The sequence below is a fragment of the Caretta caretta genome, chromosome 1 (assembly GCF_965140235.1).
Source record: "Caretta caretta isolate rCarCar2 chromosome 1, rCarCar1.hap1, whole genome shotgun sequence".
In the NCBI taxonomy this organism is placed as follows: Eukaryota; Metazoa; Chordata; order Testudines; family Cheloniidae; genus Caretta; species Caretta caretta.
In genome coordinates, this window is record NC_134206.1 from 230274973 (window position 1) to 230293970 (window position 18998).

The 18998-nt window shown below is 46.0% G+C and overlaps 1 protein-coding gene across 2 annotated transcripts in view; it reads right to left on the reverse strand.

Annotated features, from left to right (window-relative positions):
• PARVB (parvin beta) overlaps nt 1–1727 on the reverse strand; it is a 98726-nt gene extending 96999 nt beyond the window's left edge. Inside the window, exon 1 of one of the 2 annotated variants that reach the window (XM_075121360.1) lies at nt 1455–1727. In XM_075121360.1, the coding sequence (XP_074977461.1) occupies nt 1455–1569 (115 nt within the window). In that variant the 5' untranslated portion in view covers nt 1570–1727. The remainder of the gene's footprint in view (nt 1–1454) is intronic. The other variant, XM_048825152.2, reaches the window with a different exon arrangement.
• Between the last annotated feature and the right edge of the window lie 17271 nt (nt 1728–18998).

Consider the following 18998-nt stretch of genomic DNA (forward strand, 5'->3'; position numbering starts at 1 on the left):
GAATTAAAACTAGTTCTACAAAATCTAATTACAGTATCTTCTTGTTTACATAAAAGTTGCATCATTTTAACTATTCTGATACAATTAAAGCAGTATCACCGCCATGAGGGTTTGTCCATAGTTAAAATGGACACTACCTATGCTGATGGGAGGGGTTCTCCTGTTAGCGTAGGTAACTCACCTCCCCAAGAGGCAGCTAGATCAAGGAAAGAATTCTTCTGTCAACCTAGCACTGTCTACAAGGAGACTTAAAATGACCTAGCTATATTGTTCAGAGGTGTGGATTTTTCACACCTTTCACTGATGTAGTTAAGCCAATTTCATTTTCTAGCTTAGACCAGGCCTTAGTGTGGATGCAATTTATATGAACAAAACTGTGCGTTAGCTGGCATAGCCTATTCCAGGTCCCCCTCACTCCAAGAGAAATAAACTATACTAGTAAAAGTAGTGACCAATATAGCAATGCCAGCAAAACTTTATAGTGCAGACCTGGCCCTTATACCAGCACAACTGTGTCCACACTAGGGCTAGGTTTACACTTAAATCACACCTGCAGCACAGCTGCGCCATGGTAGCACGGCACTGCAAACACTCACTGCAGCGAGGAAAGGGATCCCGTCTCACCCCTAGCCAAAACAGGTAGGCCTGTAGCAAAACAGCATGTAGACCAGCCCTGGAAAACAGCTGGCTGGATTTACAGGGTCTCTTGCACAACCCCAACACCACAGCATTGTGCTGGAGCAGTGGCTCTCAGCCTTTTCCCAACGATGAGCTCATTTTCCAACAGAAAAAAAGTGTCGGGCTTATCACTCCTCACTGAGAGCCCACGCGCAAGAGCATGGGAGCTGGGAAGCAAAACTAGACAGAAAAAGAAGTGGAAGCGGCTCGTCCTGCCTAAGTGAACGAGGAGCAAATAAAGGAAGAGCTCGTAGTAAGCAGTGAAGGGAGGGTTTCCAATATTCGGCAAGCTAGAGCCTCAGCGCTTTATGTGAGATCCGGGGCACGACCCTGCAGCCTTTGACGTTAGCACTGGCTACGCAAGGGCCGGTCTGTACTGAGCGGCGCCCCCGCAACCAAGCTGAGCTGCGGCCGCTCCCCCACACCGCTCCGTGCTGCCCCCGACTGCGAGCGCCCCCCAGCCCCGCCGCGCGACCAGGCTGCCTCTGCCGAGCGCGCTCTCCGCAGCCCGCCCCTGCGGGCCAGGCCCTGGCACGCACCGCCCCAGCAGGGCGCCAGACCTGCCTGCGGGCTCTCGGCCCCCCTCCTCTGCCCTCAAGCCCATGGAAATAACAAAGGGGGGGCGGGGGGGTTGTTCCCAATGCGTCCCTGCCCCCGTTTCCCTGGCCAGCTGGGGGGGGGGGGGGAGCCCGCAGCAGCTGCTGCGAGTCACGTTGCTCTGATTCACTTTGTCCCCGTCCCCCCGTCCCCCCCCCCCCGCCTCCCGGCAGACTCACCCTCCTTCGCTTTCTTCTTCCTCGCCAGGGTCCCGCCGAGCTTGCCCAGGAAAGACTCGTCCTTCTTCATCCTGTGGGGCCGCAGGGTGGGCGAGCGGAGGGGCGCCGAGGACATTTGGCTTGTCCCGGGGCAGGCGGCGGCAGCGGGCTGGGGAAGCGTGTCCCTGTCTGGCCGGGCTGGGCGAGCGGCGGGGGAGGGCCGGGCGGCGTGTGTGTGTGTGTGTGTGTGAGCCCCACACGCGCACCGGGAAAGGGGCGGGCTGGGAGCTGCAGGGACCGGCCGCTTTGCAGCCTGCCACAGCGCCCTGCCCTGGCGTGGAAGTCCAGGGGAGCCCCCTCGCTCAGGCAGTCAGAGGGCTCCCTACCCGGCTGGGGAGCAGCCCCGCTGCTTGCGGGGAGCGAGCAATGAAATCCTGGCGGGCTGAAACGCACACGAGGGTGGTTAAACCGCGCCTGTGTCAGCTGGACTGTAGGCTTGGGGTTGTGGTATGGGGCTGACACACACAAAAATCCCACACGTGCGCTGAACCCCCCCCCCCAAAAAAATCCTGTCAAGGAAGATCCATAATCCAGGTGTCCCTCCACTGCTTGGTCTGCCTGGGTTTCCTTAGCACGCTTTATTGGCCAGATGAGGAGATGGGGCTGGCACATATTGCAAACGTGTAGATGTTATTGTGTGTGGAAGAAAGACATGAGCTCTTAGAGGACCCCTCTGAGATGTAGGCACCACACACACACTGAGGAGCCAGCCCCCCTGCCCTGAAGAGCTGACAATGGAAACAGGCAGGACAAAGGGAGGGGTTCAGGCACAGAGGTGTGAAGTCATTTGCCCAAAATCGGTGGCAGAACTGGGAATACAGCCTAGGGGCAGCACCTCAGCTGGTGGCAATTATCACAGCTCTATTACAATCAAAGGAGTTATGACAGCTTCCACAAGCTGAGGATCTGCCCCCAAATCTCCTATTCCCCAGTCCAGTGCCCCATTCATTAGACCACCCTGCCTTGCAAACAGTATATGTGTTTCAGAGTGGCAGGCGTGTTAGTCTGTATTCGCAAAAAGAAAAGGAGTACTGGTGGCACCTTAGAGACTAACCAATTTATTTGAGCATGAGCTTTCGTGAGCTACAGCTCACTTCATCGGATGCATACCGTGGACATTTAGTGGAGATGTTCAGTCCACTGAATGCATCCGATGAAGTGAGCTGTAGCTCACGAAAGCTTATGCTCAAATAAATTGGTTAGTCTCTAAGGTGCCACAAGTACTCCTGTTCTTTTTGAGTCTATATGTTACTGTCTCCTCTCCCACCCTGCCTGTGTCTCTTGTCACTTTAGGCAGCAATCCTCCAATGAGCTCCATGAGGGCAGATGCTTGTGCCTGCTGGGACCACATTGATTTCAGAGAGACTCCCCATGGACACAGATGTGCAGATTTTATTATAGGGCGGAGGTCATGGACTCTGGAACAGGAACCATGCCTTGTGTATTAGTGCAGCACCTACCACAAGGGATGCAGAGCCCGGCTGCAGGTCTCTGCCCACTACTTCTATATAAATATTCGATTCTAATAAAGAAAGGCTACAAGGCAAAGTAACTCATGATCCTGCTGAAAGACATACTTATTACTTACCAGTTTATAGCCCCCATGAGTGTGAATAGGTGCTTCACAGAACACACACAAATACAGATCCCACAGAGGTTACAAATCTTAGGCTCTAATCCTGCCAAGTTTTATGTACATGTTTAATTTAAAAATTCCATTGAGTTCAATGGAACTGCTCAGGTGCTTAGCATTTAGCACATGCATTAGGCTCCAATCCTGCACTCTGTTCCAAATGAGCATGTGACAGTCTATATCAGGGGTGGGCAAACTACAGCCCGTGGGCTGGATCCGGCCCTCTAGCCATTTTAACCCGGCCTGCGAGCCCCTGCTGGGGAGTGCGCTCCGGTGCTCCAGCCGGGATGCAGGGTTGGGGGTCGCACCATGTGGCTCCTGGAAGCCGCAGCATGGCCCCATTCTAGCTCCTACATGCTCCAATGGCCCCCTCCAGTGCTCCAATGGGAGCTGCAGGGACGGTGCCTGCGGACGGAGCAGCACGCAGAGCCACCTGGCCACACATCCAGGTAGGAGCCAAAGAAGGGACGTGCCGCTGCTTCTGGGAACCTCTTGAAGTAAGCGCCGCTAGGAGCCTGCACTCCCCAGCCAGAGCCCTCACACCACCACCCCCCGGACCTCACTCCCCCACCCCAGCCCGGAGCCTCCTCCCACACCGTGAACTCCTCATTTCTGGCCCCACCCCGGAGCCTGCACCCCCAGCAGAGCCCTCACCCCCACTCACACCTCAACCCCAATTTTGTGAGCATTCATGGCCCGCCAAACAATTTCTATTCCCAGATGTGGCCCTCGGGACAAAAAGTTTGCCCACCCCTGCTCTATACTATTATACTTTTACAAGACTATGATGAATTTTGTACAAAGTATGCTTTGTGAGGGATCATTTGAAAAGTCATAATCTTCAGAATATTACCTTGTTATAGGTGTAGCCACACTCTATGAGAAGTTATAAGATTCTACTGTATGACTATTAGTGAAATATGTTGTCATTTTGGTAGCACCCATAAACCAGTTTTTCAGAGACAAAGACATACTAGCACCCCAGATAGGTGTTAAAGGGCCATCACCTACTTAAGCGGCCATCCTCCAGCAGGGGACAAGGTGTGAACAAGAAATTTACATTTAATCACAAGGAGACTCAAACCTTATGTCCAGATGCTCAGCAAGGATGATTCTAGCATAAGAAATTGAATTATAAAGAGGGAGGAAAACAGTTGACTTCACCTCTCTTCCTCCCATCTCTCTGCTCATGACATCAATGACTCTCAAAGAACTGAACTAAGAGGGGAAGTGGTCCAAGACTGAAAGGAAATGCAGCCTGTGAAATTTACTACAGCATATGGTGAGGAAGGCTTCTGTTTTTAAGTTCAGTTACCTTGTGTATTACTTTTATTTTCTTTTGTAACCAATCCTGATGTTTATGCATCATCACTTGCAATCACTTAAAATCTATCTTTCCTATAGTTAATAAACTTATCTTATTCTTTTGTCTTCACAAGTGTGTTTGGATTAAAATGTGTGGGAAACTCCATTTGGGAAAATAAAGCTGGTGCATATATCATTTTCCTTTGATGAAATGATAGACTTTCTATGAACTTGCGTTGTTCAGTAGCATGCTGGACTGTACATTTCTGGAGCAACAAGGTTGGGACTAAGAATTCACAGCTGTTGCCTTGTATGTAATTCACGAGTGATGGGTGGTCAGAGTGCTCATGTATTTGACTGGGAGTGAATTTGCTGAAGTCTGTATGAGCAGGCCAGGTGTGGATGTTCGGACAGTACAGCAATGTAAAAGGCACCCCAGGCTAGAGAATTAAGGGGACACAGCTGTTCAACTGTCCAGATTGTACCCTGGGTAATGTCACAGAGCAGACACTTCACTCCACAGGGAGCCTCACAGAAGTCAATGGGGCTTTGCACAGGGATCCACTCATGCAGAACAATTGCAAGATTGGGACCTTAATGATGAAATATACAGTGAAATGAGAAACTGAGAGGATGGGGAGGGAAGAGGAGGAGACATGTTTCTGAGATATGACTGGGTGGTGACTCATTAGGCAAACATAATGCTTTGTGGTTTACATACAATGTTTTCAAATGGGGACACTTGTATTTCTTTAGGTGATGCAGCAGAGTTTTTGAGGAGCAATCTGAACACTGAGAGGGCGGAGGGGCCTCACCGATTTTGAAAGGGCCTTCCAACAGGACGGGGCAGCATGGCAGAATGCCCTAAGGCATATGTCAGAGCAAGAGACAAAAGGGGTGTCAAGGCTGTCACTGACCAAGTGGAAGTGGAGAGGAAATAGAGATCAGCTCAGATGTATGCAGGGTGTGTGTGAAAGAAAGGACAAGCAGTATGAACTCTTTGCATATGGAGAAATAGAGAACAAGGTGCAGTTTGTTTCTGTTTTAAACTTTGTACAAGTAATGGAAGTTATAGGAGGGGATTATGCTAATTGGGGGTAATCTGGCTCAGTAGTTTGTGTTTCTATAGCAACTTTCACTGAAGTAACTCAGAGCAGTTTATAAATATAAAGGGACATTGTTGTTAATTTAACAATCCCACTTCTCTCTGAAAATTAGGGCTTTTTTAACAAGCATCAACAGCATGGAAGCATGTCCTCTGGAATGGTGGCCAAAGCATGAAGGGTCATACGAATGTTTAGTATATCTGGCATGTAAATACTTTGCAATGCCGGCTATAAAAGTGCCATGTGAATGCCTGTTCTCACTTTCAGGTGACATTGTAAATAAGAAACGGGCAGCATTATCTCCCATAAATGTAAACAAACTTGTTCTGTTAGCGTGGCTGAACAAGAAGTAGGACTTAGTGGACTTGTAGGCTCTAAAGTTTTACGTTGTTTTGTTTTTGAGTTCAGTTATGTAACCAAAAAAAAAAATCTACATTTGTAAATTGCACTTTCATGATAAAAAGAACGAGGAATACTTGTGCCACAAGTACTCCTTGTTCTTTTTGCTGATACAGACTAACACGGCTACCACTCTGAAACCTTTCACGATAAAGAGATTGCAGTACAGTACTTGTATGAGGTGAATTGAAAAATACTATTTCTTTTATCATTTTTCAGTACAAATATTTGTAAATAAAAATAATATAAAGTGAGCACTGTACACTTTGTATTTTGTGTTGTAATTGAAATCAATATATTTGCAAATGTAGAAAAACATCCATAAATATTTATTAAATTTCAATTGGTATTCTACTGTTTAACAGTGCAATTAAAACTGGGATTAATTGCGATTGTTTTAATCATGATTAATTTTTTTTAGTTAATCGCGTGAGTTAACTGCGATTAATCGACAGCCCTACTGAAAATCTTTCCCCTGCTATTGTTACAAGTAACATCTAATGTGGCTGTAACTGAAAGATGAGGAATTTAAAAAAATCTCTCTATTGCTTTGGTTTGTTTCCTTTGTGTATTTGACTGGACTTTCTGTATAGTCAATTTCATGGTGTTCCTTGCATAAGTTTAGTCACCTGCTCCTGTTGTTTGTGTGAATTTTTCACAAATCAACAGAGCAGAGAAACATTTTAAATGAAAATAGGGTCTTTAAAAAGCACTAAAACTGACAGCAGATCTCAATTACAAGTGGAGACCCATGAGCTACTTTTAACTTTTTTTAAATTGACTGGATTTCAAGTTTACAGTGCCCCTTTATTTAAGCCTCCTATTGTCCTTGTGAATCAGGCAGTGTTTTCAACCTGGCTTTCAATTATCTCAGTTAGTGGGAGTGATCAAGAGTAAATATTTTACTGTTATACATTCTGAATATAGACAACTCATGAAGTCAATACTGCTATATAATAAAACATTTCATTTAAGCTTTGCAATTGTAATGAATTTCTTAGGTTTGCCATTTAGTAAATATGTTTGTTTGGAAACTACAACCTCTAATAAATTTAATTACTTTTGCCTGTGATTTTCATATTAAAAGCATGGCTACTAAATCACACATCTTGCAAAGACGTAAGCGTGTGCATCATTTTACCACCATGAGCAGTCACATTGACTAGTCACATTGCAAGCATATTAGTCTTTGCAGGATCAGGACCCTAAATGCAGGCAGTAACAACTAAAAACATCCAGGTTACAGTACAGGTAGTTAACAGTGTGGTGACTGGATGAGAAAGCAGACATGAAATATTTGGCCTACAGAACCAAATTGTCAAGATATTTGAATCATGGTGTAAAACATGCTTACTTAGTGATACGGTGTCATGGCATGATGGAGCCCAAGACATACTTGGGAGTCTGTGAAAACTGGCATTGGTCAGTGGCAAGGGGATAAGTGGCAAAGTCACTTCCACAACCTCAGTTCCAGATGTAGCATTTGGTTCACACTGAGCTTTCTGCTCTTTAGCTAGTTCTCTCTCTGGGGTTAACAGAATCACAGAAGACAAGTGACTTGTCAAAAATCTCCGTACTCAGCAAAAGCAGAACTCAGGAGCTCCATACCTGTCATCATCTTATCAAGTATCCTGCTCAGCAAAGACTAGAACTCAGGTCCTCTAGGCCTGCCACTTGGTCATATGCCCCTATACTGAACAGATGTGAGCTGAGGTGGTCAGTAAACAAAATATTTAATTGAATTTGGCCCTTAATGATAAAAGTACCCTCTTGTGTTACATTAGGTATATGTCTTGGTTGTTAAGCAGATACATGTAACAATTATATAATATTATACAGTATTTCAGTCAATTTCTCTTCCTCCCAGGGAAAGGATGGTTCATGTGGTTAAGGAATATGACTTGGAACAAGAGCCCTGGTTTTTGTTCCCAGCTCCATCAGACTTCCTTTCTTTATGTAGGACACTTTACTTCTCTAGGCCTCCATCTCATTTGTTTAAATGTGAATAATGCCTACCTCATAAGGGAACTCTTCAGCTTAATTCATTAATACTGCTAAAACACTTGGAAAGCTTGGGCTGGAAAACACAGTGCAGTGGCTACCGTAAACACTTATTAGTATTTACTCCCACCACAGTATTTACCTTTTACCTCAGTATTTTCTCCATCCTGCCTCCTTGGTGAGCCAGGGAACTATTATTCCCATTTTACAGATGAGGAAACTGAGGCACAGAGGGAGTAAGGTCCAGATTCCCAAAGGTACTTAGGTGCCTAACACCCATTTAAATCACTGGGGGTTAAATACCTAAATACCTTTGTGGAGCTGGACCTAAATGCCCATGGTGCCACAGTGAGAATGTAACCAGTACTCAAAACTCCCATTTCCATGTTCTAACCACTAGACTATCCTCCCTCAGGTACCCCATAACCTAGAACTCTGTTTTTTCAAGGGTCACTCCTGTACTATGATACACAAGGTTTTAAACAAATAAGTCTTTAGCACATGGACATGTTTTTTTTAAATCTGCAGGATTTTCTGGAGCTCCTCATGCTTGCTGTGCCACTGTTCAGTATTCACTGTAATCCTAAACACAAAACAACGAAGTAGTTTGTGCTCTCTTAGATGCCCCATTGTCCCTATTTTAATCAGACATCCCTTCCTCAAGCCCTGGAGGTATTTGATCTTTGGCCCTTGTGACAGATTTTTGTTACCAACCTGCCTGAAGGCGTCAGTTGATCAGGTTGAGGCCAAGGATCTTTTAGGGAGGAGATGACAAGGCACACCAAGGGTCTAAGTTTAAAGCTTTATTGATAAAATAATAAAACAACAGCAAAGAGTGCTGGGAACACTCCCACGTCACTCAGGGGAAGAAAGAAAGCGTTAATGCCCCTAGCCCTAATTCAATTTCATACTCACATACGCTACCCAAGGCCGGCCAGGCCTGGGTGTAATGTCAGAAGAAGGGTGTGGGGGAGGGTGGATGGGAGTTCTTGTCCTGGGCCCAGGCCATCCAGGTCTGCTGCTGATCTCTGAATTGCTCCAGCTCTCAGGAGGGTTTTAAGCCCTGGGCTCCTTTGGGGGTGTTCTATTCCACGACCTCTGTTCCTGGTGCTCTTTGTTTCAGTCCAAACCAGCTTGCTGTGGCCTTCTCGGTTTCCCAAAACATCCCGGCTCCGGAGACTTTGTTTTCCCTTCTATTGGCCTTCACTGTCGTGTCTCATTTGCTCTCACTGTTCCTGCTGTTAACTTTGCAGCTTTGCTCCACTTAGTTTTTCTCTTCTTATGGCTGGTAGGGTGTGGGGGGGGGGGTTTGCATATTGCATTAATAAAAACACATGTCTTGGTGAAACATTCCTGCGTTTCATAGATTTCAGTACATGCATTGCTGTCTATTACACTGGATTAGATTCTTAATAAGCTTTACTACTCAAGCATATTGTAGCAGAAGTATTTCCATAATATGGGAGTGAAATTACATAATGCTATGGTTTAGCTATTGTACTGGGAAGATTTAAATAGTTTGTAGATGTACTTTGGTAGTCAAGCTGCACTTCACTAAATGGAATACTTATCCTATGAGGCTTTTTCTTAAATGTACAATGCAAATGCTTACAAGCAATCACAAGGCCTATACGCACCCCTTAAGTTGGGACACAAATGATGTATTGGCTGTCTACAGAGAGATGAATTTCACCCTTAGAGAGTATACTGGTCACTCTTCAGTATTTTTCTATCCTAAATAAAGTTAACTCTCATACTGCTGTAATATTTTTTGAGGAAGGAAGGAGACTTGCAAGAAGAGGCAAATATGGTGGTAGTTTTTAATATAATTTAGGGAGGTCTAGAGAAAGCATTTTACTGCCTACCTTGTTCACACAATTTTAGGTCTGCATACAGCTTTGGGAAAAACATGCAATTAGTAAAGGAACTAATTTCCTCTTATTTGCTTGAAGCAAATGAGGCAGCTTTCCAAACTGATGTTTTCAATCTTTGAATACATTGAAATAAGGTAACTGAATCCAGAAAATATATACTAGAAACTGCTGAACAAACAAATGTTGATCAGCAGCATGACTGGCAGAGTGCATATTTCATTTGCTCAAGTTTCCACTGAAGTATTAAAATATGCATCATTTTTAGCAACATGGAAAACTAAGTACAGCAGCATCCCATTCAACCATTGAAATAAATGGATGTGTAGCTGGTAAAGTAGATTATATGGTTGAAACAGTAAAGTATGACTCAGTAAAGCTCATGAGCTAAACATGCAGTCCAAAGAGCATATAAACCTTCACTGACTTAAGTATGCCAGCAAATCAGAAAAATACAACACTTGAGATGTAAAATACTGTATGCAAACATCTTCAAATCTAGCTGTGTTTTCTTTTTTTGGGTGGGGGGGGAATAATATTTAAAAATAGAACTGGTAAAATTTAGAGACTGAGCAAAAATGGACTAAATAGCTGTTGCATATACTAAAGAAGGAGAGATCGGATTATTAGGGAGCAGGACAGGGAAGGTGTGATGGAGTAGTTGGCATCAACATCTGAGCCAGCACTCTGATCACTTCAGCACCAATTAACCCCCCTGGGGTGGACCTGATTTGCCTACCTAGAAATGGCTGGGGAAGACCAAAGTGCTAATTAGCTCATTCATTCAGAGGGTAGAAGGCGGCACAGGAAGAAAGTGCTGGGGAGAGGCAAGATAGCAGAGCCAGAACCAAGAAGGCTCTCCAGGTGGAAAGATCACTGCCCTTCCCTTGGTAGAAGATGGAGGTAAAACTGATGTCAACCCTGTGTATGGCTCAATGGGGTGGTGGGAAGAGTAATGACATAAATTGCATGGTGGGGTTTAACAATGAACAGTGTCTGAATACTCTTCGGATACAAAGGAGAAGACAGGAGTGTGACCTGGCTCTGTCACACAGGGCATAAGCCTCTCAAAGGGAAAAATATTCTAGAATATTGGAGATCTTAAGTCTAAGTCAGATCACAATGGGTGTGAGCAAATGATCCACTCTTCTACATTGGGGATGAATAACTTAAGTCCCTATAATTCTACTAGTTGTTAGTCCTTAAAAACATTATTTAGTTCACGGCCAGTTTTCCTGACAGATGGCTTTTTTGATCCAGGATACGGAAGGCCTAGGAGCTTGAACCAGAGTACAAGGTGCCCCTAAGGATAGGACATGAGAGCACCAGGAAGGCAAAGTGCATTAGTCTTCTAATCATCTTCCAGACTGAATTATACCAGTATTATATATCCTAGAAAAATCACATCTCCAGTGTTACCTTGCACACCAGCCATGAAATTCCTTTGACTGAGTATTCACTAGAAAATCTGCCAGAGCTTGTATGAAGAGCTCTGTGGAGCCTGAAAGCTTGTCTCTTTCATCAACAGAAGTTGGTCCACTATATATAATATGTTCTATTAGGAATAAAGGATTACATTTGGAACTTAGTGCAGGATCTGCTTTTGATTTCAGCATATGTTAAGTAAAGGATGTACCTTTAACAATGCGGAGTCAATTGAATGTTCCCAAAGTTCTTTCCCCATGGTTTTTCCATTTGCCTCTATTTTAAGTTGTATGAAAAGTTTTTTACTTAGTTTAATATTTGAAAGTGTGTGAAGCGCTCATTAAAACTGAGTGTCAATGGAATGGTGTTTGAAATTGATTTATTTTATTAATTATATGGTAAAAATGATAAAGTCAGCAATTTTTCAGTAATAGGGTGCTGTGATACTTTTTTGTGTTTTTATGTCTGATTTTGTAACCAAGTAGTTTTTAAGTGAGGTGGAACTTGCGGGTCCTCAAGACAAATCAGACTCCTGAAAGGGGTACAGTTGTCTAGAAAGGTTAAGAGCCACTGCAGTAGACAATATTACAGTTCCAATACTTTTTTCCTGTTAGTGTATTTTATTGAATTGAAGACTAGCTTATGCATAGAAGTAAAGATGATTTTATTTGTATATACACTAAATTGACTGGCTGCAGGCTGATTTCCGCCCCCTGGGACACTGTTTAACTTACATTAATCTGACTGGCACAGTATCCATTCAGTATAATAAGGCCATTCCCAGCATCGGTGAAACATTGCTGTAAGCACAGCAGTAGCTAATAGGGTTCTAGCACAAACCACCCTAGACAGTGTTGTAAAACTGTTCTAGATTTGGCTTCACAGTTTTAAGAGAAATCATGCTAAAACCTCACGCTGTGGTCAGAGAAATCATGCTAAAACCCTCCTAGCAATAGCTACCCACACAGCGGTAACCTTTGTGAAGAGAGGGCTTTTAGAGCAGGTTTAAAATCATACACACTCGGAATCCCACCCATTTTAGGCAGTTAGTCCTGCATGTTGTCCTACATAAACCTGAAGGTAGGGACAGGTATGAAGAGACTGCTGGTCATTTAAAGTGTTTATTTTGGGATGCCAATACTGACCTCCTTTGTAAGGCACGTTGGGCTAGATTCACAAAGGGACTTTGGAGTAGTGATGCTGAGCATCGTGGTGCCTAACTTTCACGGGCCTAGAAAATCACAGGAACAACACTGTGCTGCTGAGTTAGGCACCTATATGATGACAAGGGGCCAGGGCAGTGATAGGTGCCTTAGAATGCGATCCACAAAGCCAGCATGCTAGTTGGGGGAGCTGTCTAAGGTAGCCCATGGGAGATGTTGACCGGAGGGGTGTGGCCTAAGCACTGCCCCTCTCACCGAGTTTAGCAGCTAACGGGCTTGCAGGGAGATGCCCTGACCACTGCGTGATGGAGTAAGGATGATTTACTCTTTTGGGAGCCCTTTCCCAATTAATACATAATTATCCAACTGAAACTGAACTTCAGCTGGAAGGAGTGAGGGAGCCCCACACTGGAATATAACATACCTCTCAGGAGAGTGCTCTAACCACTGAGCTAGCAGATCTCTTTTGAATCCCTTCTTATCAGGTGGGGGTGGGGCTGGAACCCATGGTCTCCCACATCTCAGCTGAGTGTTCTAACCACTGGGCAGACAGTTATATAGGAGGTTCTCCTCCCTCCCCCAAACTATTTTGTACGGAGTTGTGGCCTCTAAGCATGCCTAGTGGATCAGGCCCTGCCCATGACTTATGCAGACAAGTGCCTATTTCTCTAGAGAACTGGTTCTCAACCGTTTCGGGCTCAGGCCCCATTTGTAAATGTTTATGGCCTGTCGTGACCTAGTAAATCTAGGGGTGGAGGCCCTGAGGCAGTTTTGGTTGGATCTGAACCAGGAGAGGAGCAGGGTCCTGCCCAGCACTCCCCACCCAGTGGCGGCTCCTGCAGCTCCCATGCTGTGGGGCTGGCTCTCCACTCCGGGCATTGCAGCCTTTGGGGTTGCAGCATTGCTCAGGTTTGGCCCCCCCAAACTGGATCAAATTTGTGAGAGTGAAGTAGTGACCTGGCTTATGAGTTGCCCTGTCACTCACATTTGGCCTATCCAGACTCCCATCATCATGACAGCTCAGCTTTAAACATGAGTGGTGCTGGGATCCTATAGGTTGCAATGCCTGGCCCAGAAAGGCAAGCCCACCCAGCCCCATGGGACAGGAGGCACCAGGAGCTGCTACACAACCTTTCAAAGCATTCTAGTAACCCAGTTTTGGGTCCTGACCCACAGGTTGAGAAACCCTGCTATAGGACTTAAGTAGGAGATGGCACCCCTACACTGCGTGAGGCAGCAGTGCACATGCTCAAAGGCAGAAACATAAGCACCTAGACAAATTTTACTGCACAAATTTAGACTCCTACAGCCTTAGGCAGCAGCTGAGCAAGAGTCTTGCAGATCGCAGTAGGGCCTAAACACAGGATTTTGGTGCCAATGTACCTTTGTGAATCCCACCCTTGAGATCAGTGGATAGAAAGCATTATAAGCAGTTGGTATTACCATTTTCCTTCATTACTTATTCAGCACGGCAAGCCATTGTTTGCATAAGAAGTTTCATTGAAGTCAATGGAACCGGTTAGGTGAGCAACTACATGTGAGCCACAGTGGCATAAGCTGACACGTAGTCCACATTTGTATTCAAGTGCCAGTTTATTTTTTTGTCACATCTTGTGCTATGATCCTGCCAGCCATCACAAGTGTAAAAGCAAGGGAGCAGCTTTTCACTTGGATAGAACAGTTTAAAGAGATCTCACCGCTAGAGGAACCAGGGGCGGTGGTTCATAAGGTGATACTATTCCTCCTGCATTACCGCTGACCACCCATACTATGGCCCTACCATGATGTGAGGGGATAACACAGCTGAAGATACCATCTTTCAGATAATATATGCTCACATACAGCCAATAATGAGCCCAAGGGATTTTCACAAAAATAAGTTGAGTAATTACATGTTATTTTTCAACTTGTCGTACATTGTTGGGCAGGGTTACAAAGTAAAAGCATCTCAACCTACCTCCAGCTGAAGAGATGTATAAATCACCGGTTTAAGGGCTACAAAAATGCTTCCTTGTTCAGTGAGTTAGCATTAACCCTTCCATTTTTTTCTGACCACTGAGCAAACCCTTTCAGAGAACCTTATGTTTCCAGTGGAGACTGACCAGAAGAAGTCGTTTGCTTCATGGTTCCGGGAGCACAGTCAGAGTTTGGGGAATCTCTGGAGCGAGGTCAGCACAACAGCATTTTAGCAAGAGTACCAGGGATGACCACGCATATCAGCAAATAGCCAAAAAACTGGCAGCATTGCAAATTTACTGGATCAGTCACCAGTGCAGGGAACAGATTAAGCAGCTGAAGACCAAGCACCAGGGACCAGAACTGTACCTTGAGCAACTTGCACACATCATAGCCATTTTATAAGGAATTTGACTGGATGCTGGGTACTGCACCGAGCACAAAGCCAACGTCAGTGCACACTGATCTGGTCAGCCAGGATGGGGCTCTGCTGGTTCCAGAATCCAGCATGGGGACTGATGGAGCCAGCAGCTGGTGCTGAGAGAGGCCAGCAAAAAACACCCCAAACCAGTTATCTACCTTTTCATAACTGCTGTTCTTCAAGATGTGTTGCTCATGTCCATTCCATTCCAGGTGTGTGTGCGTCCACGTGCACAGTCAGAGTTTTTGTCTTAGTGGTGGCCGTACAGTCAGCTGTGGCACTCTCTGGAGTGCCACGCTCGTGCCACGGTATATCAGGCGCCACCAACCCCACGCCCTCTCAATTCCTTCTCGCTGACAACTCCGGCAGAGGGGCAGGAGGGCGGGTAATGGAATGGACGTGAGCAACACATCTCAAAGAACAGTTACAAAAAGGTAGGTAACAGTTTTTCTTCTTTGAGTGCTTGCTCATGTCTATTCCATTCTAGGTGACTCAAGCAGTATCCTCAGAGGTGGGCTCCGAGTTCAGTCTTGCAGCATTACTCTGCCAAAGGCAGCATCATCTCAAGCTTGCTGGGTAAGCACGTAATGAGATGCGAACGTGTGGATGGATGACCAGGTGGTAGACAGACAGATTTCTTGGATCAGCACCTGTGCCAGGAAGGCCACCAATGTCGTCTGTGCCCTAGTTGAGTGAACCCTCATGTTCGCCAGCAGGGCACCTTTGCCAGCTCATAAAAGTAGCGGATTCAGGCCGTATTTCAAGGCGTGATTCTCTGGGCAGACACTGAGCAACCCTTCATCCTGTCTGCCACAGCAACAACCAACTGTGTTGACTTACAGAACAGCTTGGTTCTATCTATGTAGAAGGCCAGCGCTTGCCTGACATCCAGGGTATGAAGCCTGCATTCCTCATCCGTCGCATAAGGCTTTGGACCAAAGACTGGCAAGTATGTGTCTTGACCAGTATGACACTGGGAGAGGACCTTGGGCAGAAAAAGCCAGGTGCGGATGCAGCTGGGCCTTGTCCTTTTTGAAGGCCATATAAGGTAGCTCCAACGTGAGCACCCTCATCTGACACCCTACGGGCCGAAGTTACAGCGACCAAGAAGGAGACCTTCCAGCTACTTCACACTACTATAGGTAAACTATGTACAAAGGCCCTAAGGCATGAAGTTCAAACAGGAGAAACCACTAGCTCTTGCTCAGCAAGAAAAGTGCTCTGACTGACCACCACAGGAGGTAGGGAGGAACTGAGAGGGCATAGGGCCGGTGGCACCTGATATACCGCAGCATGAGCATGGCACCCCAGAGGGCGCCACAGCTGGTCCGACGGTCTGACCACTAAACCGGCCCCAGAGGCGGCATTGCCGCAGGAGCAGCAGTGGCACATCTTGGGTCTATACTCGAAGAAGCTTTTTGATGCCCCCAACCAAAGAACAGCTCACTGTGGCGCCTGCAGAAGACGGGACAGACAGAAGCCGCTCCAAGGCCTGTAAAGTTTGTCTCTATTTTAATGTTTATTAATAGGGGAATAGGAAATTAATGAGGAGAGATTAATAAAACCAGGACTTTTCAGCTTGGAAAGGAGATGACTAAGGCAGGGATATGACAGGTGTCTGAAAAATCATGACTGGTGTGGAGAAAGTAAATAAGGAAGTGTTATTTACTCCTTCTCATAGTACAAGAACTAGGGGTCACCAAATGAAATTAATAGGCAGCAGGTTTAAAACAAAAGGACGTATTTCTTCACACAATGCACAATCAACCTGTGGAACTCTTTGCCGGAAGATGTTGTGAAGGCCAAGATTATAACAGGGTTCAAAAAAAAAAAAATTCCTGGAGGATAGGTTATCAATGGCAAGGATGGTGTCCCTAGCCCCTGTTTGCCAGAAGCTGGGAATGAGTGACCGGGGATGGATCACTTGATGATTACCTGTTCTCTTCATTCCCTCTGAAGCACCAAGCATTGACCATTGTTGGAAGACAGGATACTGGGCTGATGGATCTTTGATCTAACCCCGTATGGCTGCTCTTACGTTCTTTGAGCCAAATGCAAAACATATCCACTAATGGCAAATTGTATGCCAGTGCCTTTGCTCACTCCCACCTCCTGTCTCCACCACATGGAGTTCAAAATGGCAACCAGAAAACTCTAACAGTAAAAATTGAAACCAAATTTTTACTTGAAAGGTGCAGATTTTTGCTAGGGCATTCCTGTTTGTCAAAAATAACCTTACATTGCCACTGTCATAAGTACACTGCTCTGTGACTGCTCAATGGTCTAACAAACTACCCGAAAGCAAGGAACTTGGAAGAGGGGCGAGGAGAGGTGGAACTGTTCCATTTATAAATCTAGTATGTTTTCGTTAAATACAGTTCACAGATGACAAAGTCATTTGCCCCAAAATAAGACTGGTTTGAATTTTGTCCAGAAACATGCTGGGAAGGGAGATAGTGTGAGGAGGATGGCCATGGAGTTCTGCTTGTTTGCAAGCAGTCATAACCCATCTCCAACAGGATTTCAATCTGCCAAATGCACATTCAAACAACCATTCTACACCTGCTGAAAGTGTAATTAAACTGTCTTTTGCCAGGACCTCTGATATCAGGGTACAGTTTCATAAGCAAAGGCAAGAGGTACACAGGATCCCCCAGAGTAACAGGAACTCTGTTTGTGACTATGCCATTTGGAGGCAACAGTGTCCCAGCCTGTCCATGAATGTAGACTCCTGATCAATGAAAGACATTATGAACTTTTCCAGTGCAACCCACATTGACATTCATAGAATGACCTCTGCAGTCCACAAGTACCTGTATAATTTTGCGATTTATGTACTCGTGGTCCTTGAGAAGGGCAAACTATGGGCACGAGTCCCATCAATGGCTCCATCAAAATTTGGAAACTCCATTGCCTCAAAGCCACCAATTACCTCAGGCATACCTTTTATGAACGCCACTTTGGGGTAAACCACATGCTTGATTGCCTCAGAAACCTGCACCGCTACTTTACCTGCAATTGACTTCCCAATACCAAACAGGCTGGCAACCATTGGCACCGACTTCCCCTCTGCCCGGTGGGTGCTCGACCCTGCCCCACCCCCCGGCTCCAACCCCTCCCTTTTTCCACCCCTTTCCCCCAAGTCTCTGCCCCTGCCCTGCTTCTTCTCCACTTCCTCCCCTGAGCACGCTGTGTCCCTGCTCCTCCCCTTCCCTCCCTGAAAGGCCTAAGTGCTGCCAAACAGCTGTTAGACGGTGGGGGGGGGGAGGGAGGAAGTGCTGGGAGGGAGGGGGCGGGGTGGGGACGTGGCACATTCAGGGGCGGGGGGGGGGAAGAAGAGAAGTGAGGACAGGGGAGCTTGGCTGCTGGGGGGTGCTGAGCACTCACTGATTTTTCCTTGTGGGTGCTCCAGCCCTGCACCATCCACCAAGTCGGTGCCAATGCTGGCAACAGACCTGTAGCAATCTGTAGCAGTTTCCAGATGTTTATAGCAACCCACTTCTGGACCAGCATGGCCACCCTCATGTGTCTTTGTGCTGAAGGGTTGGGGCAAGCTGCTCACAAAGTTCCAGAAATGTAGTTTTCTTTCGCAAAAGATCTTGACCCACTGAGGATCACCTCAGGTCTGCATGACGATGTGGTCTGACCACTCAGCTCCAGAAATGCCAGTCTAAGTCAGGGGTCATCAGCAGCTGTCATGAGCAGAATCAGCTAGTTTGCCTCTGCCATGTTTGTGTCCTCCCCCATCATAACTGTCAGGTGCCCTTCAGTGGATCAGAAAACGCAGCCAAAATGTCCACCAGTGTCTCATGGAAGCTCTGCCCATTTCTGACACAGGAGTGAAAGTTCAAGCAAGTGTAGTTCTTCAAAAGGTGCCTCCTCCATGTTGCTCACTTCTGCTGCTGCAGAGCGCACAGACCAAAATGACTGCTCAGCAGGATGTGTTGGGGGTTGTTCAAACTTCCAATAGTGTGCAGGGTGGACAGTCAAGTTTCCTCACATTGCACCACAATCAAAGAGCTAGAGTGGCCACATTTTGGGAGGGTGATAGAGGCTGTGATATGGTTAGTTTGACTCTGGTCTGTGTGCTCTAGTGTGGACACTGGAGTTCCGGGTTCAAGCCCAGGGTAGAAAATTATTAACCTGTGGTTGGCAATCAGTGTAGATGCTTAAGCCCTGGGTTCTCTAACACACGGTCAGATGACTCAAGTCCCATTAATTCTCA